The sequence below is a fragment of the Metopolophium dirhodum genome, chromosome 5 (genome assembly GCF_019925205.1).
Source record: "Metopolophium dirhodum isolate CAU chromosome 5, ASM1992520v1, whole genome shotgun sequence".
NCBI lineage: Eukaryota > Metazoa > Arthropoda > Insecta > Hemiptera > Aphididae > Metopolophium > Metopolophium dirhodum.
Genome location: NC_083564.1, coordinates 26,113,691 through 26,131,287, shown reverse-complemented (window position 1 = coordinate 26,131,287; position 17,597 = coordinate 26,113,691). Strand labels below are relative to the sequence as shown.

Below are 17,597 nucleotides of genomic sequence, written 5' to 3'. Positions count from 1 at the left end.
TTGTGCAATGGAGATTTAAATACCTATACATAATATTAAGGCGTATGCATTCAGTATTATTGATAAGGCGCCCCTTATTTATAATTTCTAGATTCACGTCTGTCATCAACTATCAGTTAAATGATTTATAGCAATACAAATTGATCTAAATACCTGAGTAATACGTATTTACTATTTGTATTTCTATCAAAATTCTCAAGTTCATAAAATATCTGCACGAATAACGTGTACAATATATAATTTTAAATAACATAGTTGTAATTTTGAATACTTACTCTTTTCATTAGGTACCTAATCAAACTTATAAGTTATGACTTACGGGCAATGGTGACGAGGAAGGTGAGTGCGTTGTGCAAAAGATATATTTATTGTGAACTATTCATTAATTTTAATTATTATACCCTCACCTATAGTAATTTTTTCCCACTAACTCATGTTTATTATAACTTATAATAGACACGTTTTCTTTTCATTTTTTGTATACCTACTATTTTGTAGAGGTTTTTTGTGCAGACGGTTTGCATTTGTATAAATACATAAACAAGTGAGAAGTGTAAAACGGTGTATGAACATTACTATCGGACAAAGGTGGAATAAAATAACTAACATTATTGTATTATTATTGTGAAGTAACTACAACTATACAATTTTCATATATTTTTTTAGTGTGTGTGTGTGTGTGTCAAATGCTTCTTGGTATTAGTTTTATTTTCATATAAAGACGATACTTGTGAATTGTGATTCAAAAAGCGTCTTAAATAATTGTGTATGTGGGGGAAATCGGCCAGTGAGGTTGACGAGAACAGTGTTATGTGCAGTGTATTTGCTTCTCATTCTCTCCCTCTATAGTCTTTCTCGTTCATTTTCATTGTGACCGCACCTGCAACTGACCGAATACGTACCGGTGGCGTGTGAACAAGTGTGTTAGTGTAAGTATAAAATGTACCACACACACATTGTGTGTGTGTGTGTGTGTATATATGACGTGTAAGAGCGGTAGGTATAGTGTGTTATTGATCAAAGGTCAAACAGACAGCGATGGGACGGATGGACGGCAGTTGAAAGGCTGGAAAATCGTTTTTATATATAATACCACCTCTGGTATATAGTAGAATCCACGGCGAGGCGGCGCGCGCTCGGACTGCGGAGTGTATACCGCGATGGGCGAAAGGCGTGGGACGATGCGTGCGCGCGCCGCTCCCGTCCATCCGACCACCTGCCCGCCCGCCCACGATATACAGTGTCGGCGGCCCCGCGCGAGCATTTGTCTCCGGGCGGCATTTATCTCGGCAGCCGTTTAACTCCGCCAACGGTGGCTGCTGTTTCGTATAGTTATTATTAAATTGTGAAAACCCACAGACGTTTTGGAGAAATTCACCGAAAAATTGCCGACGCTTTCCGACAGCTGCGTGCGCGTATTATTAATGACACTCTTCCGCCGCCCTTTTGATTACGACGTGTTTCTGACCGCTATCCCCCAGCCCACCAATCACTGGCACCACATTAATTTCCCCACACCACCACCACCACTATGCAGCCCTGACCATAATTTCTTTTACCACGGCTGCCACGTTATTGTTTCTCGTTTGTCAGCGGACGTTTTTACGATTTACGACACGACCGATTGACACCCCGTAGCAGCCTTTTTTGCTGTTTTTAAAACGACGAATAAATAATAACATAATATGTGAATAGTGTAGTCATATTATTGGTAAGGTTATGGTTGGTACTCATGCGATCCTCATGACCAGGGTTCGGATTTTATAGCACCAAAAATCCTAAAATATGCGATATAATATGACCAAAAAAAATAAATATAAATATATAAATATGCTCTATAAATATGCCCTAAAAACATCAAAAATAGCAAAAAATAAATACAAATCAAAATTTTATTCAATTTTTCATATTTATAAAAAAAACTAAAATCTCCGTTAACAGCTTAAAAAAATTTGTATCTACTGATTAACTTGATACCTTGAATGATGACATCGTTTGTACGCAACTATTCAAAATTTTCAGAGTAAATAAGAATAATATTTTATTTATTTTACCTGAGTTACACTGTGTTTTGCCAAATTTTCAAATTTGAAGTTCTGGCGGTTATCAGTCAACAATGACTTGTAGGTCGAAAAGGAACGTTCAACATTAAGTCATCAACCTATGTAATAGGTGAATACTTAAAAAATACTATATCGTCACTAGTCAATTCTTCAAGGTCTCCGTCTAATTTGCTATTTTCCTCTTCACCCGACAATATTTTGGAAATGCGTTTTAATGTTGACAAGCCATTATTATTTTCAAATACAGTTTTAAATTTATTTTTTACAACTGTACCTGCTTCACCCCGTAATGATTTGAACGATTCTTCGATATCCTCAATTATTTTTAATACTGTTATTAAAGAAAGGCCTTTTGTTTGTAGTTTATTTATTCCTTCTACGAGAATTGTGAAGTTTGATCTTATATACGCTAGGTTGCTTTCAAGGCCTGGTTTAACTAAGTATTTTTTAGTTTTTTTTTATACTCATTGCATCATCTTCATCGAGCTTTTCAATAACACGACGAACAGTGTTCAAATTTTCACAATAATAAATGGCAGCGTTAATTCATGATCCCCATCTTGTAACTATGGGATCTGGTGGTAAACATATACCTCGAGCCTCTATTTTAAATATTTCGACTCGAGTAGGTGCTTTCTTAAATACTTTTTTACAAATTGCGATTACTTTGTCAACAGTGCTAAAGTGGTCACGAACCTGTTCGGCAGTTCTATGTAAGCCATGTGCTGCACATGTGACATGAATCATTTTTAATTAGAACACTTTTAATGATTTTCCAGCTTTTTTCATATATGGTGCCGCGTCTGATAAAAATAATAGTACATTGTCGTGCTGAATTCCATTTGGCCATAATTTGTTTATAGATTTGTCGAAAACTTTACTAATGGTAGAAAAATTTGGTTTTTCTAATTGTTCCGAGTGGAGTAAAAATATGGATCCAGAATGTTCAATCTCCAGAGTATGTTATATCTCCGATGGTAACATTAGCAATAAAGCGTCCTTGAACTTCCGTTGTTTCATCGATACACACCCTGCAGATGCGGTTATTACCTACTTGAGTTCTAATTTTTTCGATAGTTTCATTGTAAATATCATCAACGTACAATTTTCTCAGTGTTGATTCATCTGGAATATGATTTTTAGTATACTTTTCTAAAAATTGTCGAAACTTACATTGGATAACTTGTTTAATGGTATATTTGCAGAAATAAGAGTCTTGCATAGATCAATATTAAAAGTACATTTTTGTGGAATATATGTAAGTAACTGTTGTTTCTTTTCAATTTTATTTTGCTCTCGTTTAATGGATTTTAAATGTTGAGTAACGTTAAACTTTTTGTCACTATTAACCTTACATTCGCACAATTTGCAAAACAGAATACTAGCGTCAATCGAAAAAACCTCATCGCCATACTGAGACACAAAATATCTTAGTCTCGAATAGTTCGATGTTTTCGGCGTTTTACGTTTAATATCAAAACAGAAAAACAAGTAATGCACAATCGAGTAATGAACGAATATGAAACGAAATCAAACGATACGAAGAACACCGACTGATGCTGAAATACGTACGACAATCGACAGTATATTATAGAATCTACAATTATGAAGAACAATGACAGATAAGAAGGTATAAATGAATAAATATATAAAATATTCGACATCGCTGGGCTGTTTAGAAATAGATTATGACATGTTAAATAATATCATATTATTTATGAAGCGAAAATGTGAGCATTTTTATAAATTAATACTATTTGTCATTCAATATAAACGAGATTTATGAAAAATATAAAATAAAGCGTTGAATTAAGAATATTAGCAAAACATAGCACCAACACTTTAAAAATAGCATTGAAATTCTAAAATTCTTCAAATATGCAAAAATTAGCAAAATAAAATTTTATATTTAAAGTCCTTGGTGTATAAAACAAATTTAAAGCCCACTCCGCTATTTTTATCTCTGTCCTATAATATGTATCAAATGCTATAAAATCCGAACTCTGCTCATGACCTTTTCGATCATGAGTTGCTTCGGAGAACCACCGCTGACCCTGACTCGGGCAGGCATTACTTTCACCATATTATGGTGGAGGATATCCTTATTGCCACGAAAAACAGAACGAAAGCATTAATGATCCGGAAAGAAAGTGTTGACTTTAACCTAACCGGGTACTGATTTTTAGATATCTAGAAAATGATCTGTACTTGGATAACTAACGAATGACTTATAATATGGGAAATCAAGGTGGTTGAGTGTTCCATTTCAGGACTAAAATAGAAAAGGTTAGTACGATATTTTATGATGGAGGGTTATTGTGAGCTTAGTTGTTAATGTGCTTACTGGTTAGGGTGATTTCTAACTTCGAAGTTGTATATATTTTTTAATTAAGATAAATGACGGCGACAAGCTAAATAGTACCTAATGGCAGAATACCTATCCCTAGTCGTGGTTTCAAAATTTAGGTTTACGTTGGACCGAAATCGAGTAACGAATAAAACGATGATACCTCGCGTGTTATTAATAATGATAAGGTCTAAGGTCTAGTTCACACAAGACCATGTCAAGTAGAGTTGATATTGATGTTCAGCACATTGGTACTTTTATACATAGCTTTTGTTAATAATTCCAATAACCCAGCATCATTAAGAAACAGCATCTGAAAATCTGTGTAGTTCTTCTAAGAATGAGACAGCCACTTAAAAATCTTTTATATGGGCTTCATTACAGGTTTGTAGGTCTTAGGATCGCCATAAAAGTAAAGAAAAAATCTTCTGAATTATAATTTGTTAAGACACTCTCCGTTTAATACATTCAATAAATTCTTCAGAAGTTCAATATTTATCCTTAACTTGAAAAAAAATCAGCATTACAGAATTTATTTTACACACATTCTGGTCATCAAGTTAATTGCATTTAAAACACTTATCTTAATAGCTTTTATGGTAATATTTTGTACGATGTAACTAATCTAGAAATGGGCACTGGACGTTCATTATAAGATTTAGCACAATATTCTTTATTACATTTTAATAGTACACAACGTGGAATTATACTCGGATCCATTAGGTTTGAAAATTGTTAAATTCTCCAGAGTCCGGATAAAATATGTAAAAAATTATTAAATGTCACATACTGTGTTTTATGTAGATACAAATATACAATTCGTCACGTGGGAAAATACGCTGGATAATAATATTGTGGTTATTGACTTAAACGATTTTGTAACAAAATAAAAACTAGAACGTTAATTACATTGTTAAAAAAATGTATTAATCATCTTTAATTAGTATTAAATTATTGGTTAACTTAAATGTGATACATCAATTTATCTCCACATTATTAATAGGTAAAACCATTTACGTTTTTTAATGTTAATTTTTATTTTTTATCATTTACAATCCGCATTATTATTATTTTTGTATTTTATAACTTCTAAAGAGACCTAAGCTTGTTCAGCTTATTTCACCACTCCAAGTTAAATTACTATGAACATCAGTATTATCACCAACTTTTGACAGTAATTAATATGTAATAACTGATCAGATGCGTCTCACATTACTTTAGGATAGATAGATAAATAATGTATAAATATAAATATAAATATCTATATTTTTTTTTTTTTTTTTGGGGGGGGGGAATAACTAGATCATCTCAAAGTAGATAATTTTTTTTTTGTAATTTTACATTACATACGATTTTATTGATTTTTATTTGTTTGTTATTATGTACCTACTTACATATTTTATGAAGATTTAAAGAAACATTTTATTTTACAATATTATATCTTGATATTTTATGTCATAATATTTTTTAACATAATATTGCCTTCCTGCATAATTACAGTAGAATAATTTATGCAATGAAGTATGGACATGATTGAAAAACAAAAAGATAGGTATGTAATATACCCATGTTTATTTTCAATTCCTACTATAGTTATAGGTACTGAAAACTAAAATAAATATACTGAAATAATAATATTATCTATAATTTGATAACTTTTGTCAACTTGTATGAGTAATGAGTATTTAAAAGTATAAATAAAAATTTGATTTGTAATTTAGTCATATGCATTGTTTTTATTTGTGACATTAAAAATATACATGAATACCTAAAATGATTAAGCTATTATGGTTCAGATGCCGATGAACGATATAATATTAATTTAAATATATTTAAATAAAAATTTTATACAATTAATATTATGTAAGATAAAATAATATTTGAAAAAAGTGATGATACAAATACCAATTTATCTTCGATAAACATCGATTGCGGTATTATGTGTAGGCAGTAGGCACTCTATAGATTCAATAAATTGGATACTTATTCAATTTGAAGGGATGATATCCATTCGGATGGTAATCTCGATCGAAAGATGCTAATAAGTGGGTTAAAATTCGATTTCCTGTTGAAGGTTTTAAGGGGTGGCAAAGGAGAAATCTGATTCCACTTCCGGTATTCTCCTATCTTAGATGGCGTATAATAATATAAGAGACGGAGGTGTCGATAATCATATCCGGAGGAAATATCTCGTTTGATTCATGCGCACAGAACGTTTCCTATTCGGTAGGTATTTCGTATCGAATGTACTAGCTGCTCCCTTGTGGTATCAGATGGTTTGATTAATTGAACTTTCAAGCATGTGTTGGAAATAATTTTAGTCGTAAACTTAGGAAATTACATAGGTGTATAAATGTATAATAGACTAATTTATAGAAAGTAAGTATTATATTTTCTATAATATTTATGTTTGTCTAAAATGAATTAACATAATATACTACATAATTAGTAACAAACATGACAGTTTAACATATTATTATACACACTATGTATACCTAATATGCAGTTTTCATTTAAATTTAATAAATATATATTATATATTATTATATATTGGAAATTGGAAAACATAGATAAAATATTGAATTATTATATTTATAAAGTAAAGGAATAACATCTATACAAAATTAATAACGAAAAATACTAATTTTATGAGTATGGTATTAAATTATGTCATGTTATTGAAAAAGTTTTCCATGTTTATTTTAACATCTCGTTATTAAATATAATGAAATCAGACTTAGTTTGGTATGATTTTTCCTTTGACTCATGTTATATCTACAAAATCCAGAAGTTTTGTTTTATCAATTCCTATTTAAAATTTCATTACGCTGTCAAAGCGCTTGCATATTGCTATTTGTGTGACCTAGACGATTTAAGGATTTAATTACATTTTCAACTATTCAGTTGAATTTTACACTTAATTAATATACGCTAACAACCAGACGTTATGCCAATATAATTGAAGAAAGAGTGAATTATTTACGAATTATTATAATATTTAAATTTTAAGATTTATAGTACGAATCGTATATATTATATTATTATGGTTATTTGTAAGTGGGATTTTTTTATTTATAATAAAATAAAATAACTTTATATTATTAACATATACCTACTAGAAATTAAATCTTTGTCTAATTCATGCTTACTAATTATTATCCTAGTAATGTTGTTCTATACAAATTATTATTATTTATTTGTAATTAAGTACCCATAATGTACTTATTGTACAAGTGTCTTAAAACTATTAATATATTTAAATATTTAATACCTATGTCTGCAGGACATTTTAATACCAGAAATTAACTAATTTAGGTTTTTATACATATTATTTTTACTAATTTATTAATGGCTTTCTATCAAAATAATATTAATATCTATAATAATATAATTTATTATTCTTCTTATAATATTAAAATGTATTAAATCTATAAATTCAGAAATACGTAGTGTTAAGATTTGTTATAAATTATAAAAATATATTTTTTCTAAATATTATGTATATAAAATGTATGTGCCTAATACTTCATATACATTTTAGAATTATTAAAAAACTCATTTGATACAATAATAATAAAAAAAATATCAAATAACATAAAACGGAAGCGTATTGAAATCGTTTGTGTTAGCCGAGTATGTATTAACAAACAGCCATTATAAACCTTTTATGTTTGTTTATGTGTTTTGTTCTAACACATTTACGTAATACTCATGACATTAAGTGTTCATTAAAGGGTTGGGAAGTGTTCATTAATGAATAAGAGAGCATTTCATACATTTCAAAATTAATTTAAAGTATAATTTACATTATGTACGTTCTTAATTATAATTTGGGAGTAAATAAAAGGGAGTATTCTGTATTTTAATCATCCTAGGTTTGTTTAAAATTTGTATTATTATTGGTCCTATTAAAAAAAAAATGTCCAATAATATTGTTATAAATTTAAAAATAATTGATAACATAATTAACAAAAAATATTTAACTATTCTAACCTAATATTTATCAATGATTTTCTGATGTATAGTAAAGTTATCATAAATAATAGTTTTAATATTATATTTATTTATGTACTTACTATTATAAGTATAATGCAACACATGTAGCCAGGATTTTGTTTTTACAAATGCAGATAAAATATTAAAATATTAAATGTTTGGGGGTCGTATTTGGTTGATATGTGATATTGGTAATCATATTGACACCCGCATTGGATACGTACCTATTTAGTTTCAACCAATATTTCATCCACACGTACCTATTATATAACTTTCTACATTAGTATCCTTTTTTCTAATATTAAAATGCATATTAATTAATGTTCTCCGTACTCACAAGCAATCAGATTTTTACAAAATGACTTATCATAATGCATAAAGTAGATAGTAAAACAAATATTTACTTTCGACTATCTTTTACTTTCTACCAGTAAAATTTCTTTACTCCTCTTTTATATAATTACATTTAAATTATTGTAATAATAATTAGGCATTACTGACTACAAATGTTTTCTATATTATAGCTATAATACAAAAACTAAATAAAAATGATTTTAAATGTTTAATTCAATTGTTTAATGTAGATTTCCTCAGAAATACAGATTTATAAGTGCGTTAACTTAACAATTAATATTTACGTGGTATTCATTTGATTTGATTTAATATCTATTGCCTTGAAAAGCTGAGCTTTAAATGTTTGTGTTCAGTGAAATATTATCAATGCCTATTACCTACACATACCTGGTAAATTGCCGGTGGTATCCATAGAAGTTCTCCATTTGGTCGAATGAGCACGTTCGATTTGTAACGAACTTCATAATTTCCATCAGCACTATGAACAAATATTACAGTGCAGTTATAATCTTTGAAAATATATCTTCTCATCCCATTCGGGAAATTTAAGAAATTATTGTTGTTTATTCGTTTATTTTTCTAGTTTCCTAGATTATAACCATAATTGGTTTTATTTTGGAGTTACTAGTAGTCTAAACACAAAACTTGTCGGTTCTTTTGGGCTAGTACACGCCATTTGTTTTGAAACTTTTAGATACAAATTAATCCGTTTAATTGCCATTGTAATCTGTTCATACCCGCTGCGTACCGCGTACGTCGAAATAACTTTTACTCACTTGTTGAACAACACTATATCCGGCTTCCACACTTTGTCCGGTGGTAACCTGAGCACCTGTATACCACCGTAGTCTGCTTCGTCCCATTGTAATTGATAGTCCCTCCATACCTATAACAAAAGAAACATAGACAACTATTAAATAATGCCTAAAGTAATAGTTAACCACCATGTCAAGCAAATTGAAAAATATAAATTAATGAACAAAAATGTTTCATGAACATAAAATATTCTAATAGTTATAAAATCATAATATTATAATATGCATTTAAACTATGAATATTGATTTTTTTAAATTAAAATTAGGTACAAATAATCATATAATTATTATAAATATTATGTGATAGGTATACATGTGCAAATTGTATTAACAATTAATCTTTGGGGGACGGAGTGGCCGACCCGAGTTCGATACCTCGGTCGTGGGTGGCATTTTTCTTCGGGCAAGTCATGGTGTCCGGAGAACAAGTGCCGCCATCCCCCACCCGGGCATGGCAGATACCTACGTGTGCTCAAAAAAACAAATTCTGCCAAAACAAACACACACGTGTAAACAATTCTACAGTACCCTCCCCTACAGTACCACAGGCTAATGACCTAGTAATCGAAGCCTTAACTCAAATAAAAAAAAAAAAAAAATTAATCTTTATTTAAGATTTTGAGATAAACAATAAAGACGTTGGTCATACAATGATGTATAATTTTTTTGTATGAAAGTATTGAAAATATAATTTATAGTTTACGCTTCAAAGTGTTTGATTCAATGTCAACAATAATTGTTTATACTGCAGCTATAGAAATGTCGAAGTTATGTCGGCAAGAATTGCGAAACTGATCGAGCAACGTATCATACGTAATCATTTTAGTTTTCAACTCTCAAAATTCAAATTTAATTTTAAATTCTGTGGAAAACAGATTTAGAAAATTATAGGTTTGAAACTTATTTGATCGGGTCAAAAGTTAGTTCTACTAGCAAATAAATATTCAGTACCCTAGAGAGTTTGATATACAAGTGTGATATAGTTCGTAGTAACGTTTTTGAGGAAACTTATTTTCTGTACACCTTTATGGGCTTGATAAAGGTATATCACTATAGATTTTCAATTTTTAGTTTTAAAAAAATCTTAAATAATATAATAAATTAACATTTTTATTAGCTTTATATTTTTGTAATTAAATAATTTATATTATTATTTATTTACTACTTGGTCAAACCGTTAAAATATTAACATTTTTATGTGACTACACAATATGTATAATATATAGTCATATTATAATTATTTTAATAGGTAGGTGAATCCTAATTATATTTATATAATTATGTATTTTGTGTATAAAACTGTGTACTACCTATATGACTTATATAATTATAAATATTGACTCTTATTATTTATTATAGTACATATGTATAAAACTTTGAATCTTCAGTTTTAAGATTAAATAAATTAATCACCTAAAAATACTTTTGTTGGGATTGGATAAATTTAAGATATTATAAAGACCTTGTGTAAAAAATCATCTTAAGAAAAAATGTAAAAAACGGAAATATATATTTTTTGAATATTTTGATTTCATTAGGTAGATGTTTACAAAAAAAAATTGATTAGTTCACTTAATTATAAAATAGTATGATTTAAATCACACCGATAAAATTAAATTGATATAATCGGCATTTATTTATATTTTTGACATTGGTAAATTTCAAGAGTACCCATCCATTCATATGAGCCTATTATACCAATGTATGATTTATTGACTGTAGTTTTAACCAGTGCTGAAAAAAATCGATCGAAGAGTTGGAAAAATGTTATGCATGATGCGCTATTAATTTTTACCTTATCAGACAGTATGAAGCTAAAATGGTTTTGTCTCTTAGTCTGTAATTTATTTGAACGTTTGTTGCTTGTAGGTAATCTTCTGGGAATTACTCAATTTCACGTGATTGTTGTTTGGGTGTTCAGTGGTGCATACTCTATAACCTTGTATTCTCACGAGAGTTAACTACGTAAAATGGGATTTCAAAATTGTTGTGATATCCCGATTTGTTCATTATGTACAAAAAATATTGTTCTAGTTGTAATATATAGACTATATATTAACTATTTCCTAATGATAAATGCTTATTTTCGAAAATTAACACAGAATCAGCGTTTAACTAGTCATTTTTTTTTAATTTACAATTTTTTTTTCAATAAAAAAATATAGTAGGTACACTTAAATTTAACTTAGAACCATTTTTAGAATAAATTTATCTCTCATCATTCATCTCATGTGTTAAATATTTTTCTTTCGAACGTTAATTTATTTGTTTTTAAACAAATAATGTTTAAGCAATGTTTATAACATATAGTGTACCCGCACGGTCATGCTATGGCATGAACACAAAATCTATATTTTCTTTAATTAGTTGAGTTGATTAGTTGAGTTAAATTGACACATCATACATGACATACTAACATCGCCGTTTCATGTACGTTTAGTATATTATATTAGTAATATAAGGTGATGCCCAAAGGCCTTAAATATATTTTTTGTCACGTGATTGACCTAATTTGTATCAGGAATAATGAGAAGACATTTTGAACACTTTTCTTCTTAGTTTGAAAGTTTACATTTTAAGAGCCTATATAATGCATAAATCATATCGTACATTTAGGCATTAATACAAACCACAAAAAAATATAGATTTTATTTATCAATTTTGATATATTGAGGCTTGTATTAGTTTACATAATGTAATTTAGAAAAAATATTACAAAAACAAGTTCTTGTCATAGTTTTATTTAATAAAATGAATTATTTTAAATAAATATAGGTTACCCATTATTTTAGTTCCAATTACGTCAGAATTAAAATTACATTATAGGCAATTTCGACTTCTTTGGTGATTTTTATTTAGAGGAACGACGATTATAACTATAACATCTTAAAACAATATGAAATTAACTCGTTATCCTAATTAAATTAATGTATTACTCAGTTTTTGTTTTAGAAATTGATTTGGAACATCTTGGAATGCGAGGCAAAAGCTTCTAATGAATTTTTTTGGTTCCTAATAATATTATTATTTTAATTCTTTAAATTATAACAAAATAAACATACAATGGGTGTGACATTCTATGGTCTTGGTATAACAAAAGCAGCCAATCAGAGTGCTTCCTTTACTTTTTAAGTTAATTCTATTGGCTTACGCTAATGACAAATGTTCATTCTATTGTCTAAAATCTAAATATTTATGATGGTTGTAGTGACAATACAAAACGGTATTCCGTTTATCATCAATCATAGTAGTCATAACTAAAAACATCAACCCGCATTCTATCTCTTTTGAAGTCTTGACAAGGAGACTATTGAAAGGTAAGAACTTGAATGTTATTTATTGTCTTATTTTGGCTAAAATTAAAATACATATGAGCCACAAAAATAGGAACTATTACCTAACCATGTATAGAAGAAAACAATTTTTGTTAGTTATTATTGTTAAAATATATATTATATTTTTATAAAAATTAAAAAAAAGTATTAGGTTATAGGTATTTGTATTTTATTTTTAAATACAGATTATTTTTTCAAAACGTACCTATTTTATATTATTAAGTACCAAATCATGACATATTGTTGGTCAGAAACTCAGAAAGCTCTTGAGGAGAGTTTATGCTTACGTTAGTAAACTTAAGTATATGCAATTGCCAATTATACGTAAGTACCCTATATATAAAATTAGGTATATTGTTAATTGTGGACTTTAGTATACAATTATAACGGGTATGAATTATAAAATAGCACACCTTATAGACTCTAAAATTGTATTTAACTTTTATGATACTATAGGTCCACAGTATTTCACTTATTAAAATAAATGCTATTTTTTTTGGTTTCGTTTACATAGTATCAAACAAATTTTAGTTACATCTAACTATGTTATACCTTCAGCGGGTTACATCTAAGATTTTACATATTTCTGCTCTTGAATTATGAATAATTTATAAAAATTTAAAATACATAATCATCATAGGTAATTAAATTATATTATTTTACAGTATTTTTTTCGTTGTTTAAAGGAGAATCGTTTAGAAAATCAGTACTGTGGTACTGTGGTAGTGAACACTTTGTACAAAAACTAATAAGTAATAAATATAAAATTAACTAGAATTGTCTTATTTTGTATATCTATAGTTGAATATTACTCATAAATTAAAACCAATTTAAAATATGCTCAAGCAATAATTATATTATAAGCTTAATGATTCAATTAATACATTTAATCTATATACATTTATGTATTCAAAACAGATTAGGTAATTGTCTAATTGGTATGAATTGGTATTAAAGGCGTTGAAATTGTTTTTAAGTAACAAGTAAAAAAAAAATAGAAAATAGAAAGTAATAGGTAATTAATTAACTCTCGTATTCGTCTTGGCAATCCTATAAATCTCATATAAGGTTATTAAAATGAGATAAATCATTTAGCAGGTAGAAAAAATGATGTGAGACAAAATGTGCTTATATAATTATCATCACTATCACATTTAATTTGTTTTACTCACTTAAACGAAAAGTGGTGTTTTGTGAAAAGAAAACCCTTCGAAATGGATACTCGACCAATTTATAAATTAAAACTGCGTAAACGTTTTCAAAATGATCTGCAGTGAAAAATAATTTAAAAAAATTAAATATTTATAACGGATATTGAAATAGAACGACGCCAATTACGTTGATTAATTGAAGAAAATAATAAACGAACCGTCTGCAGTCAAGCAAATATTAAAGAGAAAAATCGCCGAGTAGATTTCCTCCATTTTAAGCGGCATTAGTCGTTTATACGATGGGCGGTCGGAAGTGTAATATGTCAAAAAGAAACTGTTTATTTTTTAGTTTTCTAGTATACTAACTGAAAATAAATATATGTATATATTAAGTAGGTTACTTACAAGTCTCAACCAAACGTTTGATTTCATTATTTGACTCTTTTCATTCTGAAACAATTAAGACACATATTATTTAATTAGATATTTTAATAGTTGGCTATAAGTTATAACTAACTAATTAATAGTTTGTTATTTTAGTTTGATGATTAGTATTAGTAAATTTATTTAGCTTTAATCGACTATAAATTTAACACATAATTACATAAATAATGTCCTTATGTCCTTTAGTGTATTTGTATGTTTTAAATGAACTTATAAAGAATTCATAATATAATACATTCATGCTACCAAAACAAAAAGAAACTCATGAAATAAGATATTGAATTCTGTACAAATGATAATTGTTTTGTTTAAATTATTAAATTGTTAAATATATTTATTTTTATATCGAAAATAATTAATATTCAATCATATTGTGTTTTTATGCAGTACGGAAATCTAATTTATTTTTACAATAGATACACGTACTACTGTATTTGGTATATAAATGCATATCAATTATAGCTGAGGAATGGATGTAATTTATTATTGTTATTTTCATACTTATAAATAGTGTTTAAAGGTAAACATAATGATGTAAAATTGTAAATCATTTATAGATTATAGATAGTAATATCAAAAGGTAAATTTAGATTGTTAAACTGTGTGTTAATTATTATTATTTCTCTGAGGAGTAAAAGAAAAGATGACAGAGATTCATCGAACATGTTTGAAGAAATGTCAGTAAGCGTGAGATACTCTAGTTGGGTAAACTACCATTACTTTAAATTCAATTGTTCGATAATACTTTAAAATTTAAATTATATACATATTTATCACGCCAATGGTGAAAACCTTCACAACTTTTGTATAGGAGGGGGAGTCAGTAGAAAAAAAACATAACCTTTGATGTGGCTATGTACAAAAATAGGCACTTTATAATGCCCTAAAAGAAAATGATAAATGTACGCCTATGTTTATAAAGCTATAGGTACATAGTTGAATAAATTATCTATTTATTGTAATACAACGTATATATATATATATATATAATATTTAGTACACTGAATTTCAAAATTGTATACTAAAATTATCAAATTATTAAATTCGGTTTTATTTTATTTTTTGCCAATTTGTCTATTACGACTTCTTTAGTAGTGATTGAGTGATAATATGATTATCACGTGTCACTATCATTGTGAACCTGACTCGATATTAAATAAAAGTAATGCATGATGCAAATTTAATTTATATTTATGTACTATTTACATTTAAGTGTTTTTAGAATTATATTGTCAATGTATGTATTTTTATTAAATGAAAAAACAAATCGTATTACTTACTCAAAGTTAAACAAATATTATTTGAATCAATTATTTATATTTTATATTTTAGCATTTAAACATTTTTAATTGTATTTTCTAGAATTAGTATACTGTTAAGCTTCACATATTTTAACATGAAATAAATGCATGTATTTATATTTCAATTTTAATATTATTATAAGGAATCGAACACTGATTTTAAATAATGTTAAAATCAGACGCACATAATATAACTATTAGGTAGGTATATTTTATAGAAAGTTAATAATATAATATATATTGTAATAACATACCACGTTGATGAGTTGAACGAATGCTAAACCAAACTGTACATTGACTTTTTCGGTCATGTTCTGGACTGGCCTGATTAGTTTGTTGTAGCCCCTGAAAAGATCTCTAACCAAACGCTCCTCGTCTTCTGAACACCAACAACCTTGGGAACACAAACAAAAAATACAGATGTTATACGGTGTTGTTTTTTTTTAAGACGTACACACACACAAATAGTCTCCAGTTGTAGTAAAAGAGACTTAGGTTTTTCAAGAGATGTTAATCTTTTTCTCGGTTGACTTAAGTTTTTTTTTTTTATTATTATTATTATTATTATTAAAAGTAAATGGTAGAAGAAAAATAAATTTAAATATAAAAACTAATCCGGCGAGCACGTCTTGCCGAGTGGATAACGAACGACCTGGATGTCTGAAGATACGAATTCACCGGCCGGAAAAAAACAGATAATAATAATAACACCGTTGAAAATCCATTCGGTCCGTTGAGCTTTGTCTACCGGCAAGTATAGGAAAACAAAAACCACAGGAAAAGAAAACTTGGTACAGGATGAAAATACATACACAAAAAAAAATATTGTATATATAGAGAGCGAGTAATTGGCTTGGAAAGTCATTCTACTTTCCAGTATTCTTTTCGGCCACTTCTGGCGTTATTTTTTTTTCATATATCGAGAAAACATTATAATACCTTCAAAATTCACTAAATTAAAAATAATTAACTGATTCAACTCTTTTGTTATGTTAAGTTTATTTTTGTAATTTATTTAATTCAACATGGTTTATATACTATAACAATAATATTGACGATGTAAGTGCGATAAATATATTTATCTCAAAAAAATAATCACGAATAATATATTATACTCCATAATAACTCGGTATGATTCAGTTTAAAACGAATCCTGAAAATTTAAATAATACCAATGTAAATAAATTGTCAGTTCCGAAAAAATTAAATAGGTTTTATTCTATATGAATAAAAAAGGAGAGGATTTTGTATGGTCCATTGGTCTATGGTTCCATTTTAATATTTTATGGACTGTTTTAATCGTATTCATACTAGAGATTTCTGTTTTAATATTGTGACGTTCAGTATGATTATCATTTGGTGATTTTCTTCATTTTCAAACCAACAAATTATCCGTGATTTGTATTAATAGTTGCTGACATTAATGCATCTATATTACTCATGCGTAATCAAACATAATCATTCTTGTTTATAGACACATATTTTATACCTGGGCCCTAATGTAGTTTGTGTAGCTTAAATCAGGTTAAAACCTGCTTAAATATATCTATGAATAAGACAGGAATGAATCAAACACGACTTTTCTATTGGCAATCTAATATAAAGTGTTTTTCCATTATTCGAACGGTTTGAAAACGAAAACGAATGTGAATAAAATTGATGAGGTCATATCGAAATAACGCTCTCTACGTGATCCGTCTAAAGCCGCGTTGTTCGGTTAGACCAAATCCCACGCGCCAGAATCAAACTATAATAAGTAGGTAAGTATACTCTTTTCGGTTTTATCATGGA

The 17,597-nt window shown here is 28.1% G+C and overlaps 1 protein-coding gene across 1 annotated transcript in view; it reads right to left on the bottom strand.

The window, feature by feature from the left end:
* The window catches only part of LOC132945824 (acetylcholine receptor subunit beta-like 1), an 81,411-nt gene that overhangs the window by 18,131 nt on the left and 45,683 nt on the right, over window positions 1-17,597 (bottom strand). The window contains exons 2-5 of the mRNA XM_061015607.1: window positions 16,061-16,200; window positions 14,467-14,511; window positions 9,537-9,646; window positions 9,148-9,238 (exon numbers count right to left, since the gene is read on the bottom strand). Coding sequence (XP_060871590.1) covers window positions 9,148-9,238; window positions 9,537-9,646; window positions 14,467-14,511; window positions 16,061-16,200 — 386 coding nt within the window. The remainder of the gene's footprint in view (window positions 1-9,147; window positions 9,239-9,536; window positions 9,647-14,466; window positions 14,512-16,060; window positions 16,201-17,597) is intronic.